The following is a 15,818-nucleotide window of genomic DNA, read 5'->3' on the forward strand; positions in this document are numbered from 1 at the left end:
ACATTTAAGCACAGATTATAAACTGCTCTGGTAGTGCTTCATTCATACATTAGAGTTCTCGTTGGACAGTCTCTGTCCAGCTGTGCAGCTCTGTTTGGAAAAATCTATTTTGGCCTGGAGGAGTTTTCAATCCTGCCAGTCTTTGGTGCAGACGTTGGGCCCAGCTAACTGTTAAACAGATATTTGTGAAGCACTGCCTGTGACTAATTACCCTAAACTGGTACATGACCAACCAACACCTCTGCTCATTGCTCAGTCATAAACTAATAGGTTTCTATGAAGCCACCTTCATAGAGTTTACTTGAAGAGATGGGTTGTTTTAGTTTTTGTTTTGGCTTTCTGCAGAAAGACTGGAAACCACATACACATTAAAAAAAGAAAGACTTTTATGGAATTAAAAACATCAAAAATAAAAAATAAAAAGAACAGGGTGAAACTTCTGAACTCACTGAAGAGGTCCCAGGTTTCCTGGTGGTACAGGTTTTTAAACTGTGAGACCTTTTGATCTCAACTAGGTACCAACAGTTCTTCAGGATCTTTCTAAAACAGAGGATATCAGTGACTCACAGACAGCTGCAGTCTGCATCACTCACCATCCAGAGACATGCCTGCTGCCTGCTTAACTTTATATTTACAGCTGTACCCTTTTTTCTGTTGTCTTAAAGTGGCTACATTTTCACATCGGCCTGTGATGAATGTGTATAGAAAATATGGAGCCCATGTTGCTGTTGCCTCACAATCAGTGGCGGCTGGTGGAGTTTTCTCCAGTTGGGGCTAGATCTCCGCTACAGACATACACTGAAAAGCAGGCAAACACTTATCTAGGTATCAGACCAGTGTATTCATTTTCTTTTTCTCCGTTTCACGTCTACAACTCCAGCTGCTCAATCTGTCAATCAGCCGCACTTTGTGACAGATGGCTGTGACACCGGCGGTAGGGTGGTGATATTTAAATCAAGCTGCATTCAGCTCTGGACGCAGGTAAGGTACACCCAGAGCTGGTCCTATCTCTTGTACTGAAGAGGAGGCACTGCGCATGTAACTTTTAACAGGAGTCTATGGCCAAAAAATTTTGTGCCCACGGTGGGAAACGGTTGACCAATCAGACAACACAGATGGACAAAACAACTTTATCTATCGAAAATTTTATATTATTCACCTTGCCTTTTTAAAAATATACATATACACACAACTCAGAGTATTATCTTATTATTTTGTCTTGTTTTTCCTTAATTTTTGATTTTACTCAAGGTAACGTTGTGGGTGATGTGGTGGCACCCGAGTGCCTTCCATTGGTCAGCCGCCACTACTCACAACAGTGTTTCCATTTATTCCCACTTAAACACAGAGTATTTTCCATACACCGATTAACAACATAACCCCACGACTCTACAGCATTAATGTATCCCAGCATGCTTTGTGCAGCTGGGCGGCTACATGCTTTCAGGAATGAAAGCAAGCAGTTCGATATCTTTTCTGGACTATATAGTCATTACAGTCACCAGTATCCAGACTCAGCTCACTTTTTGAATTAAACTTGAGCATTTTGTAACCTGAATGAGTTGTTCTCAGGCCCTGTGGGCTTTTATTCCCCTTGCTCTCAAGTCTCGGTCTGATGTTTCTAATCTTCAGCTTTGGGCTCTTGTACTTTTTCCTGAGTACCATCCAGCGTGAGTCATTGTGACATTCTCACTTTGTAGGAGGCTTTGCAGAGCACTTAATATTCACTTGAACCTGGCTCGTGAGGATTATATTTAGTATTCTGAATCTGATATATTTTTTAAAATAAGCTTGTTTTTAATTCTGTTTTTTAGGTCTTTCAGCAGAACAATCAGATGGTTTATTGTGAAACTGATGAAAGATGTAGCATGGGCCAGGAAAGCAACAGTTTGATTTTAACTGATAGACTCAGGGACACTGGGTGTTTTCTGTTTTTCTCTGATGATTAGTGTGCTTCAATGACAAAATGCAAAGTTGAAATGATTATTCTGCTTCTGGGACATCCATATTAAGACATAATGGTTGTTTAGGGACACCATTCAGGAATATGGAGTGTTTTGAGGGTTTTTTCTTTTCCCGAGTATAAAGCCTGAACTAATTTCCCTGGTGTGGCTGAGCTCTCAGAGTGTACATGTTCTTCCATAGCCTTGAAAAAGCTCTCTCTTTAAGTGTCAGAAATAATGAACCACGTGAGCTTGTTCCCATTAAAGCGTGTTGGTTTGTCCCTGGTTCAGGTTTTACTTTAATTGTCAGTGTGCCAGAGACTTCTTTAACATGGGCTTTTATTAAAAGTTTGGTTTCTGCATCCTGTACAGTCAACCTTGTGAATCAATTGAACGAAATAATGAAGATAAGGTTTCTGGCATACAAGTATTCAACATTAAAGGAAAAGCCCAGAAGTTAAAAGAGACTGGTATAGAGTGTCAGTAAAGTTTGCCACCATAACAGTAGAATAAGTGTTTTAAATTAGTAAATAGTTCTCTTTATCAGGAAAAGTGTTACTAAAAATTAAAAAATTATGATTGTCATGCAAGGATAGTCTAAAAATGTACATTCTAAAGTTAATGTGTGGTTAAAGAAATTTAGTAATTTTTTTTAACCAGGCCGTAAAGCTGTTTACTTTGGCTTCTTGTGGATGTGGTGTCTGATGCATCTGCAGACAGTCTAAGTCGGGGGTAGGCAACCTTTTTCATGACTCCTGCCACTTTAAAATACTCTCATGCCGAAAGTGCCAAGACTTACTTCATAAATCATTGACAGTTGATGGGAAAGTCTTCTTGAGTGGTTTTCCATGCTTACCTATACTGTGAGAATAGCTACAACTTCCTTCGATTGCCTGGTTTTTAACAGTACAGCAAGTTTTAAATGTGTTGTTTTGTTTTGCATACTTTGATAACGCTGTTTTGTCTCTAAATAGATGCGATTGCAAGCTAGCAGACTGACGTCCCAAAAGATTTGCGGTGATGCACTTGTAAGACACATTTGCACACTTGTAACATCAATGATTTAATTTCATTATTTAAAGTTATTTGTTAATTTTTTTTAACATATGAACATTTATACTGTTCTTGTTAAATGTTGAATAGAATACAATACAATGTTTTCATTTTCTTTATTTATTTTGTCCTGTCATATTGTAATTATTCTCTGCGTGCCAACGTAAATAGCCTCACATGCCAGCTCTGGCACCCTAGCCCTAGGTTGCCTACCCCTGGTCTAAGTGAACTGCTGTTTTTAGCACCTAGGCAAGGCCTTCATATTCATATTCAGGTACAACAGAACAATAGCCAGCTGAAAGGCAAGCTGTCAGAAGAAGGAAACAGGGTAGACACAACCGTGGAGTCGAGAATCATCAGTTATGTATACTGAAAAAAACTCTTTACTGATTATTAACAACAGCAAGTGAGTTGCCTTTTTTTAAAAAATTGGATACGTTTTTAAAGTCTTTTAGCCTGTGTGAGGGTTAACTAAGCTGTCTGATCAAGAAAGAATCTAGAAAGTGTCGGATAAAAAGGTAGGGCCTGCACCATCTTTCTAAAAAATGTCAACTTTTACAAGAGTAGTCTTGCTCAGTCGTCTCCCACAGGCCTCTATACATGTGTGTCAGTGTCAGTGTCTGCGTCAAACCCCTCCTCTGCCTGTATATTGATGTTTTAGTTGTGTTGAGACATTTCTGGGCAAGGAGTGAGTGTAGCTTCCTCAGCCAATCACAGCACGCCCATTGCGCATGTGACTTTGTGTGTTGATGATAACAAGTAGAAGAAGCTAAGCACAGTAGCTACAATAGTGGACATAGCACGTAGAAAGACAACACATCCAAAGTGAAAAGAAACACCAAACAGATAAAGATTGGGCGAAGCTTGACTCAACATTATCTGGTTTTCGGAACTTAGAAACCAGCTTGGGACAAAGAGCGATGCAAGTTGGCTTACTGCTGAGCAGGTATGTGCCAAATACCTGTGATTAGCTTGTGCTAACATGCCAAGTCAGGTGCATTAGGAGCCCAGTATGAATGTTGTGTTTACTAACAGGTAACGAAAATTCCTGCAGACTCTACCTTTAAAATACAATATACAGTTAAACAAAAAAGAGTCTGCAGGTAAATTCTGCCAGATTTACAGATTTATGTGCAAGAGGCTGAACAGAAACTCTTTTCTTTACATACATGACCATGATTTGGGAGAAAAAGTGTTAAAACTATGGCACCACTGTCAGCCTCACTTTGTATCATGCTTTACACAGTGAAGCAGCAAATTGACCCTTTGAGTGCCAGCTGGGAAAATATCTCACTCAATAGGTCTCTCTCTGTTTTATAATGGTTTTACCAGATTATGACATAGCTTACTTTTTGAGTGGCAATGGCAGGAAAGGTCATCTTGTGATTTACAGGAAGAGTAATTTTACTTGCAGCAGCTCCGTTGTTAATTCCTCTCTTCGTCTTGCAGATTGAATGTTTAAAACATGTGAAATCTGCAGCATTGTCTGGTCCGATAAAACATTTCAGGTGGTCCCCATCTGTGAGGTGATCCTGCAGTTTAATCTGCATGCTAATATGAAACACTAGCCAGGTGGTCTCATCATCTTGGCCAGAGAGAGGAGCTCATTTTCCCTTAAATTTGAATATATTTTTAAATAACAAATTTAATAAGTAAAAAAATAATAATATTCTGTGTAATTTGGGAAGATTGATTCAATTTGTGATCTGAAGAAAACAAATCTGTATTTTCTCCTACATAGCTTAAATTATTATAATTTAAAATATGAAGATTGCTTTAACAAAAACGTTTATCCAGAGAAAACAGCCTCTGCTGTGTGTTATCTGCACAGCTGCCTCTCTGAATGTTGTCTCTGACATAAAGACCACCAACAGCTTCTGTCTGTGCTGTGTAAAGTGCTGTCTAATGCATGGATCAATGATGTGTGATTATTGATCTAACTTTCAAAGCTAAAAACAGAAAGACACCATCGAAGCATAATGTGCAGGCTTTTATCTTCTGTGAGAAAAAGGAAACAACCCCTCATTAATCAAGGTAACATAATTGTGGTTTTATTCCTTTACATTTACTTTGAATAAAACAATTTCAACATCCACAGATTCATCTGTCCCAAAACACAAATAGTCAATCTTCTGCCCAGTGGTTAAATAAAATGAAACCCTGTGAGGTTAGAACAAAGCCCACAGTAAGCTGTGGGATCAGGGTTTACCGATCCAACCCGTGCCAGACTGTACTGATACAAGACAAACTGTTATGCCGCGGCCACACCAGACACAAATTTGCGAATTTAAATGTCACAGGTGTGACACCCCGCGTGAATGTGCAGGCGGAGTTGAGAGCCTGCTCATTTAGAGACAGAAAGCCCAAAAGAGCACGTGAAAAACAATGAGCTGTGGTTTCAAAAGCATAACAGGAGAGTGTGTGAAAGCTTTGGAGATCACAATCAAGGCCTGCTGCCTCTCCCTGGTAATCCACCTCCACTGGCCCTGCCTGGCTGTTCCCTGGACCTCATCCTCGACCTCCTGACCCATGTTCCCGGAGGTCTCTCTGGGGATAATGAAGGGGTAGAGGAAAGAGAGGACCGGAGAGAACTTCCATCTTTTCCCTGGCTCTGCCCCGCTCCTTCCTCCTCTCTATCAGGCTCTTACATCTTTTACGACAAAACTCCTCTGAGGAAAACGCAGTCGGACTCAGTGATGACCCGTGCAGGCAAATCCAGCTGGAAATGAGTATTTGCGGAGCTTACCTTCAAAACCTGTCTTCCCAGTGACTTTCACCCAAGCCTGCTCCTTTTTTTTTCTGGTGGGGGGAATATCGCTGATTGGCTGCCACGGCACAGCCTCACGCGAATTTGCGTTGAAAGTTCAAATTTTCAACTGGAGCGTAGAGGCGTCTGATGCCCCTAACCCGCCCTTGTCCAAACGCGTCTTTGCATTGACTTTGTATGTAATCCCGACGCAAATTCGTGTCCGGTGTGGCCGAACCTTTAGACTGAAACAGGGCCTAATGTGGGTATGATAAAACAAGAGGAACAACAAAAAATCCATGACAACAAAGAAAGTTTATAGAAGACATCTGTAACCTGCTGTAAATGAAGTAGACTGTGATCGCAATGACTACAATAACAGCCAAGATCAGTGTTTCCCAAATTGTTGTCCATGGACTAGTGGTGTGCCAGCACCTCAAAGTGGTCCACCACAACCATGATTGAATTGTGTTATTTTTAATGGTACATTTGGGGGGCGGGGGGGACAAAGATGTGAGTTGTAACATGGAAGATGCAAGTTTATAATATATTAGTTTGCTAATGGGGCTGTTGTTCCTGGGCTATATAGGTTGGCGATCCATGGGTTTATTTTGAGGGGGTAAGTGGTCTTTGGTCTGAAACAATTTGAATCCTCTGATCAGGAGATTTTTGATACGAGAGGAAACAATCAAAGCTGCTTGATGAATTTATTTTCGGTGCTGTTTGTCAGCTATGTGGCTTCTTTCATATTTCAAGTAAACAAAAAAAATGTTCTATTTAATGTTGATTTTGAGATACTGTAATAAATACATGTACCCAGTAATTACTTTCCATTTAGAGGAACCTGCTCATGTTGTAGAGATGATATGTAAACAAAACAATTAGATAAAGATACTTCTGTCCTGACACAACAGCCTTTATGATCAGGATATTATCACATAATAATCTTGTGCTTTCAGGATGATAACAAAAATAAAAAACGGTAAACATGATCATTTTCCCTCTCTGTACTGTGCTGTTGGTTTTGAAACAGTTTTGTAATTATGCCATCATTTGTTCATCTGTTTTGGAGTCTTATTTCTTCTTCATTTTGTCTTGTATTAAACAAAGCATGAGTCACATTAACGGGGTGATCAAAGAACATTTCATTCTTGGACTGGGCTTTGATGATGAGTTTCCCGGGGCGTGTTGTGACAATCGACAGTGGGATCGACGGTGTGGAGGAAATTCTGTGACCTGAAGTGTGGTAATTATTCTCCTCAGCCTCCAGTTTGAGTTTAGCTCTATGATGAGTTCTTCACCAGCCTCTGAAAATATGATGAAGGGCTGGGATGATGGTGATGACAGCTCGTCAGGGAGAAACAACTCTGTGCTAAGTGAATTAGCTGTAATTACTCTCAGCGAGTGAAAGAGCAGGCTGCCTTGTGCACACGCACACGCAGTCACACACACACACTCGCACAGAGGAAGTATCTGGAAATGAGGTTCATTGTGTTATCTAAATGAAACGTCTTCATTGGATTAGTTCTCTTCTAGTAAGATAACGGAGAGGTAAAACTGAAGACTTGAAGGTTTGAAAGTGTCACATTATCCCTAACTTTAGAAGCTCTGTAAGGACTTAGTGATCTTTAAATAGTCCCACTCAAATATTTGCCTGTTCATAATATATGGTTTAAAATGAGATTGTCAACGCCAAGATTTGTTTCATCCGAACACTATCTCTTGGTTATTATCTGTGCTCGGGTTGGATGTACTCAGGAGAATATGAATCTACTTAGGGCACATAGCCCTAAAGTCCTTTGGCGATAATACACGTCTGGAAGAGTTAAGCAGTGAGAGTGGAGTTGACTGAGGAAGTAGGAGGGAGAGTGACAGGGATGGATGAAACTTTGTCTCTTCTGCTGTAAAAACAAAAATTTGTCTTTGACACGGCTCTTGGTATGAATGGAAACACACTTACAAACGCAATAAATGTCAGTTCAAAATTTGGAAATCTTTTGATTTTCATCTTATGTCCTTTGTTTTGTGTGAAAGGAAGTGTGTCTGTGTGATGTGGCTCTTTGTAGTACCGCTGTAATTTTTGTGTCTCTTGGTCTCTAACTGGTTGGCCACCCCTGTACTAAACTATAGTACAAACTTACAAAGTTTGCTCATTGTTATGTTTCAAATTTTATCAGGTAAAATGTTTAGAACAAAGAAAAGTAATGTTAAAAAAGAAGATCTGATCTATAATCATTATTGAAAATAAACACGTCTTGTTAAGAGTCATGTCATCATGACATTGTGCAGGTGACTCTGATCAAAGGTGTCATTGCAGTCCACTTCAAACAGATGTTCCTTTCCTTTAAGTAAAAATGCTTACAACTTTTATTTTATCTTAATTTTATAACACTAATAACTTTGAAATCAGTTTTTCTTAGTGTGATCAGTACATTAAAGCTTGGTTTATGCTTCACGTGCCTGCAAGGTCCACGTGGCTTTGTGTGGATGAGTGGTGTTATTAGAATAGAATAGAATAGAATAGAATAGAATAGAATAGAATAGGATAGAATAGAATGGAACTCTATTTTCACTGTAACAAGTACAACAAAATTGAAGTCACAGCAGCAATCAAAAAAAAAAAAGTAAGAAAGTGTATAGAAAGTGCAAAAAGGTCCATAAGAAAATAGATGATGACAGCTTGTCCATCATTCTCCAGTTCAGCCAGCCTCCACCTCCACAGGGTCCAGGACTGAGCTTCTTCAGTCATGCTCCATCTCTGTCTCCTAGATCCTGTCTGCTCACAGCAGGTGAAGCTCTTCCAATGTGGCGTTGGTGTCTGATGTTAGCTCCGTTAGCCATGTCTGTGAATAGCATGATGCTACTCTGTCCTCTGGTATTCCCTCTGTTGCTGGGTTAGCATAGCTAGCTTGTCCATCTTATTGGAGATAGATCTTACGTTCCCAATAATAATGGATGGAAGGACAGGTCCATGTCGTCACTTCTTAGCTCACATCTGAGAACCAGCACGTCGTCCTCTGCCAACAGCCGCTCACCTGCAGGCTCCCTCCTCCAGGTCTGGCTCCAAGGGAGTAACCTCAGCCTCCCCCTCCAGGAGGTGGTTGACTGCTCCCCATTGTGATTCAGTCACTTAAAGTGTAGACCCTCCACTGGGACTAATTTGCCGTGGCAGCTCCTCATGTTGCTGTTGTGATTTTGGAGGCTCGGTGAGGAGTTGAAGTATTTCAAGGACCTGTTCACAATCAAAGGTGCTGGTCCTGAACACCAAGCTCCTGACTCATCAGTTGATCTACAGTTTCATCTGAATACATTAGAGTGTTGTGTAAGAAGAAAGTAAGTAACAGTACCGCACATTCATCACAACACAAGGAAGAGCCAGCTGATGTGGTTCAGGCATCATCTGATGATGCTTCCTGGATGCCTCTCCGTCTACTTTTCCATGTGTGTTGAACAGGGATGAGACCCTGAGGCCTTTCAGACATTGCTGCAGGGGTTACATGTCAAATCTGGCCTGGGATTGCCTCAGGAGGAGCTAGAAAAACTGACTTGGTTAGCCTGCTGTGACTGTGACCTGAATCAGGATAAACACAAAACATTGGAGAAGTGGAAAAATATTTGTTGTACTTTATGTGGCGTAAATAAAAACCTGAGTACTGTGCATTTTTAAAACCTTGAGATCCTTACAAGATTTACAAGATGTCCTCTTCATTTTAGCATATAAGATCTCATGCTGTTTTTTTTGTTGTTGTGGTTTTTTGCTGATTTTGTTTTGTTTGTTTTTATTTTGTTTTGTTTTTAAATAGCAGACAGTTATGATAAGTTAATAGATCAGAGATTTCTTCAACATAATAATAGAATAGAATAGAATAGAATAGAATAGAATAGAATAGAATAGAATAGAAGAATAAAAGATACTTTATTTATCCCTGAGGGGAAATTCAGGAGTCACAGCAGCATTTAAGAAAACAAAAGTAAGAAAGTGTAAAGAAAGTGCAAAAAGGTCCATAAGAAAATAGATGATGACAGCCCGTTTACCACTCTCCAGCCCAGACTGTCTCCACATCCACAGGGTCCAGGACTGAGCCTCCCCAGCAGTCTGTTCAATCTCTGTCTCCTGGATCCTGTCTGCTCACAGCAGGCAAAGCTCCTCCAATGTGGCACTGGTGTCCGATGTCAGCTACATCAGCCACGTCCGTAAACAGCACGATGCCACTCTGCCCTCCGGCAGCCCCTCTGCCGCTGGGCTAGCACAGCTAGCTTGTCCATCCCACCGGAGCTAGATACCACGTTCCCAACAACGTTGGATGGAAGGACAGGTCCATGTCGTCACCTCCCAGCTCACACCCAAGAACCAGCACGTCGTCCTCACCTTCTCCTCCTCACCTTGAGGGAAATCATCAAGCCTTATACTAGTTAGCATTGACATGCTACAGGCTGCTAACAGCTAATTTCACATGTAAACAATGCAGCCATGGTTACATGTAGGATCTCCAGACAAACACAGGAGAAAAGTAGTAAAAATATCACTGAAGCCACAAAAAGTTTGGTGTCCGTGACCGACAATGAACCATACAAAGTGATGATCCACTCCAAATACAAAGATTACGAAAAAGAGACAAAAAAATTACATGAACCGGACAAAGACGAGAGAGCTACTGCAACAGGCAGCTACTTGGGTAGCGCCTAGCAACGGAATGCAATATGCATATTTAAATATGCATATTTATGATATATTCCAACAAATATGGACGCAGAATAACCCCTCTTTAAGTTTGCTAAAGCCTGGCTCAGACTACAGGGTTTAAAAAATCTTAAAAGAAAAATCTGGGTATATCACACACATAAGGAGAGTCTTCACAGATTATCTTCTCTTAAATCTTACACATTATAAGATTAGAAGATTTGAAATAATGACCAGCACACTGCAGGCTGTCATTGAGCGTATCAGACCAGAGAGCATGTGATCCTACTTCATCTCACAAGAAATCAGATGTAAACAAAAGCATGAAAAATGGAGACCAGTGTGGTGCTGCCAGCTGTTATTTGCTATGAGAAAAGAAGGCGAAACACATCTGAATGAGGAAGCAGTTGGGGAGAAGTGGACATCATGGGTTGGCCATTCTACAGAGAGAATTGGAGGTGAGAAATTCAATTTAACATAACCAGTCAGTTTTAATATCCATCGGCAGGCTCTGTCGGGTTCGGTCCTTTGTAGGCGGAAAATTATTGGGGCAGCTCTGACAAGTCTGCAAGTAGATAGTGGGGCCTGAGACTGATTCGTCACTGTTCACACCAGAGGATGATCTGGGCCAAACATCAGGGCAGACGTTGATCACTGACCAGATTTTTCCGCTGATTGTTGGGGAGGCCAAATTGGGGTCAAATCGGCCTTAAGTTCCTGCAGTGTGAGCCAGGCTTTAAATGACAATATCCTGATACAAATAAATGAAAAGTCAAGCTTCGTCAGGTCTGTCCTCCTGAGATCAAAGACAACATTCTGTCTTTGATCCTGCCTGCTGTTGCTCTCCATACACTGTTTTCCTGCTGACACCTAATTGGTTGATACCACTCAGAATAAAGATGTATTAAAACCCACACCTCTTGCCTACAGACTCACATTTGGAACAAGAATGAGTGAACAGTGAAACACAAGAAGATGAAGCTCAAGGTCAAAGGGTTGACCAACAGTTTGTTTAAAGGAAAGCATATTCAGCTCAGGCTCAGCCCAGTCTGCGCCTTTTCAGTGCCTTTAATATGTAAAGGGCTAACACGTGCCCAAGGTATTTCCATAAAGCACTCCTCTGCTGCCTGAAGGAGACCCTGCAGCAGTTAATATGCAGACCATGTCTGTCCAGGAACAGAGTGACACCAAAACCAGGAGATGAGGAGAGGTCCCTCAGCAGCCGGTGTGAGCTTCACGCACCAAGAAAATGTGCAAGAGTGAAAAACTGAATATTTAACAGGATTCAAGCGGATGTCAAATGCTTCGGGGTAAAACTGACATGTGTGTGTGTGTGTGTGTGTGTGTGTGTGTGTGTGTGTGTGTGTGTGTGCGTGCGTGCGTGCGTGCGTGCGTGCGTGCGTGCGTGCGTGCGTGCGTGCGTGCGTGCGTGTGTGTGTGTGTGTGTGTGGGTATGATGTCGGCTCATTTCTCCAGGAAACACTGAATGAATTCTGAATGAATCCCATTTGCTGGAAGCTGATTTACAAGGACAAGTATTCATAAACAATGTGAAAGAGACTTCATATAATAATGGTTGCTGACATACCATTCACGTGGAATGACGACGTTTTCAAGGTAAGTGAGCGTGAAGCCTGAGGGTGAAACTAATCTATAAAATGAAACATGTTCCACTCGTGTAGGTTTGATTGTTTTAATAAGAATGTATTTTGCTGTAAACACTTCAAGGCTTCTCAGTGGAGTGTTGCAATACTACAGAGAGTCAGTCAATTAAAGGTTTGAAAACTAACAAGCATACATATTAAAATCCATAACAGACTTAAATACAGAAATAATTTCAAATATAGCCCAACTCTGCACATGTATCTGAAAGAAATGTCCATTCTGGTTTACAATCAAGAGCTTTTAAAAATCATTTTGTCTTCTTGCTTTTTGCCTTTTTGCTCTTCGGTCCAGATTTGTGGGCCTCATCCTGTGAAAGCAAAGAAGAGGTATGAGTCAGAACATGCTGTTGATTATCTTACATTAGTGCTTCACTTAATGCTGCCAAAGCTTCAGATGTTTAACAAGTGAGTGCTGCTTGTTGTTTGGAGACACTTCTGCTCAAACTCCTGCTGAGTTTCTCTTCTCACTCAAATGTTCAAATCACGACTCGTTGATTAAGTCACATCACAGTTTAATATATTCCTGTAATTGCATCAAAGAAAACACTTTTCGTAAGTACCCCAACATCCTTCACGAGGTATTACTGTGAAGCCGCAGGCTGTCAACTTTAGAGCCTTCAAACATTTTCAAAGCTTCTACAAATAGGGAGAAATAAAAAGAGGATTTGGTTCTGTTTAAATATAAATTCAATCTTGGGAACAATCTGCTTGTCTAAAGTCAGTATGTGCCTCTGGAAACAACAGCCAAGCTGTTAGTAATAAACAACTTTCAAACAAAACTCCTTTCAGCTCCCTCATCTGTTTGTGGTGAGTCTCAGTTTCACTGTTAAAAGTACATTTTGCTTCACTGTGGCTTCCTTTAGTGGTATGAAGCTAGAACAATAACTGATCTTCTTGTGATTTCCCTGTGATCAAGGGCTGTTAAACGTGCTGAGAGGAGGATCGGTTTAAATTGGACTGCAGCGCCACTTTCTGGCTCGCACACTGTCATGAAGAAGTGACTATAGACAAGGTGTGTGTTTGTTATGGAAATGAATGGAGATCAAATCCGAACAAATTTTCCTGTTAGATTTTACTGGATACAATGCGCTGAGATAAAGTATTTATCAACAGTTAGCATTATAAGAAGCAAATATTGTCAGTTTGTACAGTAGTTAAGTAGCAGTCAATATTTAGCGCTACTGACAGCCCGGTGCTCTAAGACGTGTCAGTAATGTATAGCGTTAGTGAATCCTGGTTAGCGATGTCTTGCCAGCCATCTACCAAGCAGAGCTAATGTAACCTCACTCTTCATTTAATTGATAGACTCTCAAGTTTGAACAGACCACTGCAGAATAACTGCTGACTGTGGGTTGGAATGGACATTATTATAAACAGTTAAGCCCCTGTGTTAGCATATAGCTTGTGTATTGGCCGCAAGCTCAGGCCCTATCACTCTCCCGTTTAGCTTTCTTTACCTCTTCTGTCCTTTTTCTGTCTGACAGTTTGGCTCCTGTGTCCACCATCATTATGAAATTAATCACAAAAATTGTTTTCAGCAGAGAAAAACACAGATCTCTCTTCTCACTACAACACTTCGTCAGCCAGCGTGGTGTTGCCATAGAGACTCTGACGTGCTGTAAATCAATCCAGTCCTGTCTAAGCCGATCGGGAAGCTAAGAAGTAGCATTCAGAAATAACCTTGGAGCTGATAATCTCATATTAAAGTGTTTACTAGGTAGGGATGGGTACCTTTCAAATTTGAAATGATACGGTACCGATGCCCGGTACCTGGCAATCGGTACCGATACGCAACGGTACCAATTTTTGGTACTTTTTTGTGTTTATGTGGTAGAAAATATCAATTTGTTTAACAATTAAGTATTTTAAAAATTTTAAACTTGGCATATTTATTCTTCAATATAAATTCTTGCAATTCTGTGTATTTGGAGTGGATCATCACTTTGTATGGTTCATTGTCGGTCACGGACACCAAACTTTTTGTGGCTTCGGCGATATTTCTACTACTTTTCTCCTGTGTTTGTCTGGAGATCCTACATGTTACCATGGCTGCATTGTTTACATGTGAAATTAGCTGTTAGCAGCCTATAGCATGTCAATGCTAACTAGTGTAGGGCTTGATGATTTCCCTGGAGCTGAGGTGGAGGAGGTGAGGACGACGTGCTGGTTCTCTGATGTGAGGTGACGACGTGGACCTGTCCTTCCATCCATCGTTGTTGGGAACGTGGGATCTAGCCCCGGGGGATGGATGAGCTAGCTGTGCTAACCCAGCAGCATCGTGCTGTTCAAGGACGTGGCTGACATCGGACACAGGCCCCACATTGGAGGAGCTTCGCCTGCTGTGAGCAGACAGGATCCAGGAGACAGAGACTGAACAGACTTCTGGGGAGGCTCAGTCCTGGACCCTGTGGAGGTGGAGACTGGCTGGGCCGGAGAGTGGTGGACGAGTGGTGGACGGGACGTCGTCATCTAATTTCTTATGAACCTTTTTGCACTTTCTATACTCTTTCTTACTTTTGTTTTCTTAAATACTGCGGTGACTCCTGAATTTCCCCTCGGGAATAAATAAAGTATTTTCTTTTCTATTCTATTCTATTCTATTCTATTCTATTCTATTCTATTCTATGTCCACCATGGAAATTCGCCTACTCTTCCATTCCCTCACAGTCACAAGGACGCAATTAGGTACCCAAACATGGTACCTTTTGGTTTTACGTGAATCAGTACCTGGTACTTTTGACAGAATTTGGTTGGTACCAATAAAAGTAATGAATTCGGTACCCATCCCTAGTACTAGGCATGTATCAGGCATATATCTAGAGGGGAGACTTTTTCAGCATCACTTAGAAACTCCTCACAGCCCCTTTGAGTTTCCTGAAACAATTTGGTCAGGTCTGTCCCCAGTCGGAGAAGAAAACTACTTTTACGATGGCTGCTGAAGGTCTACAAAAGAGCTGATGTTGCTCTCCTTGAAGGCAGTTTTTCCTGCCAACACCTGATTGGTCAATACTACCGAGAGTAAAAATATACAGCAATGAAAACATTCTGAATAAAACCAGGATGCCTGCCAACAGACTCACATTTTTATGCTAATTTTGTGAATGGAGATAAATATGCAGGCATATATTTAACAATTATGTCTCTCAGTTTTAGCTGGAGTGCAGGAGTGACTTTTTTAACAAGTGACTCAGATGCTGCATTATAACTGGCAGTAACAACACATTTCCTCTTCAGGGAGCAGAGGAGTCAACCTAATAGTTTAGCTTTTGTTTTCTTTACTGCAGTCTATTTTCTCTCTTCAATTCAATCTGTGCAGAGAGATTTTATCTAATCAAGCCGTCTGTTATGGCAGAATTGTTCTCACGCTCTTTCCTCAGTAGTTATTGTCCTGTTTAAAATCCAGACACAAATTAAGGAACAGTTTGTGGCATTAGGTGTGGAGTGTGCTAGTTTTGTTCTTGGAAAACAGAGAGTTCTGGCTTTCCATCACCTTCTGGTCACCTGGCTTGTTTTCAGATCACAGATCAAAGCCAGCATCCCTCATGGTATGGGGTTCATAAGTGATCATGGCATGGGGAGCTCAAGCATATGTGAAGGCACCATTAATGCTGAACAGGTTTAAGAGCAACACATGCTGCCAACCAGACGATGAATTTTTCAGACCTTAAATATTACAGCAAAACAGTGACAAACCACAGTCTGCTCATAACACAACAGCATGGCCCTGTAGT

The 15,818-nt window shown here is 41.1% G+C and overlaps 1 protein-coding gene across 1 annotated transcript in view; it reads right to left on the reverse strand.

Annotated features, from left to right (window-relative positions):
* Positions 1-12,111: 12,111 nt before the first annotated feature.
* Positions 12,112-15,818, reverse strand: part of impact (impact RWD domain protein) — a 43,515-nt gene continuing 39,808 nt past the window's right edge. The window contains exon 11 of the mRNA XM_074668607.1: positions 12,112-12,395. Coding sequence (XP_074524708.1) covers positions 12,336-12,395 — 60 coding nt within the window. The 3' untranslated portion in view covers positions 12,112-12,335. The remainder of the gene's footprint in view (positions 12,396-15,818) is intronic.

The sequence above is a fragment of the Halichoeres trimaculatus genome, unplaced genomic scaffold (genome assembly GCF_033239565.1).
Source record: "Halichoeres trimaculatus isolate MK-OKI-2021-1 unplaced genomic scaffold, fHalTri1.1 fHalTri1_scaffold_4, whole genome shotgun sequence".
In the NCBI taxonomy this organism is placed as follows: domain Eukaryota; kingdom Metazoa; phylum Chordata; class Actinopteri; order Labriformes; family Labridae; genus Halichoeres; species Halichoeres trimaculatus.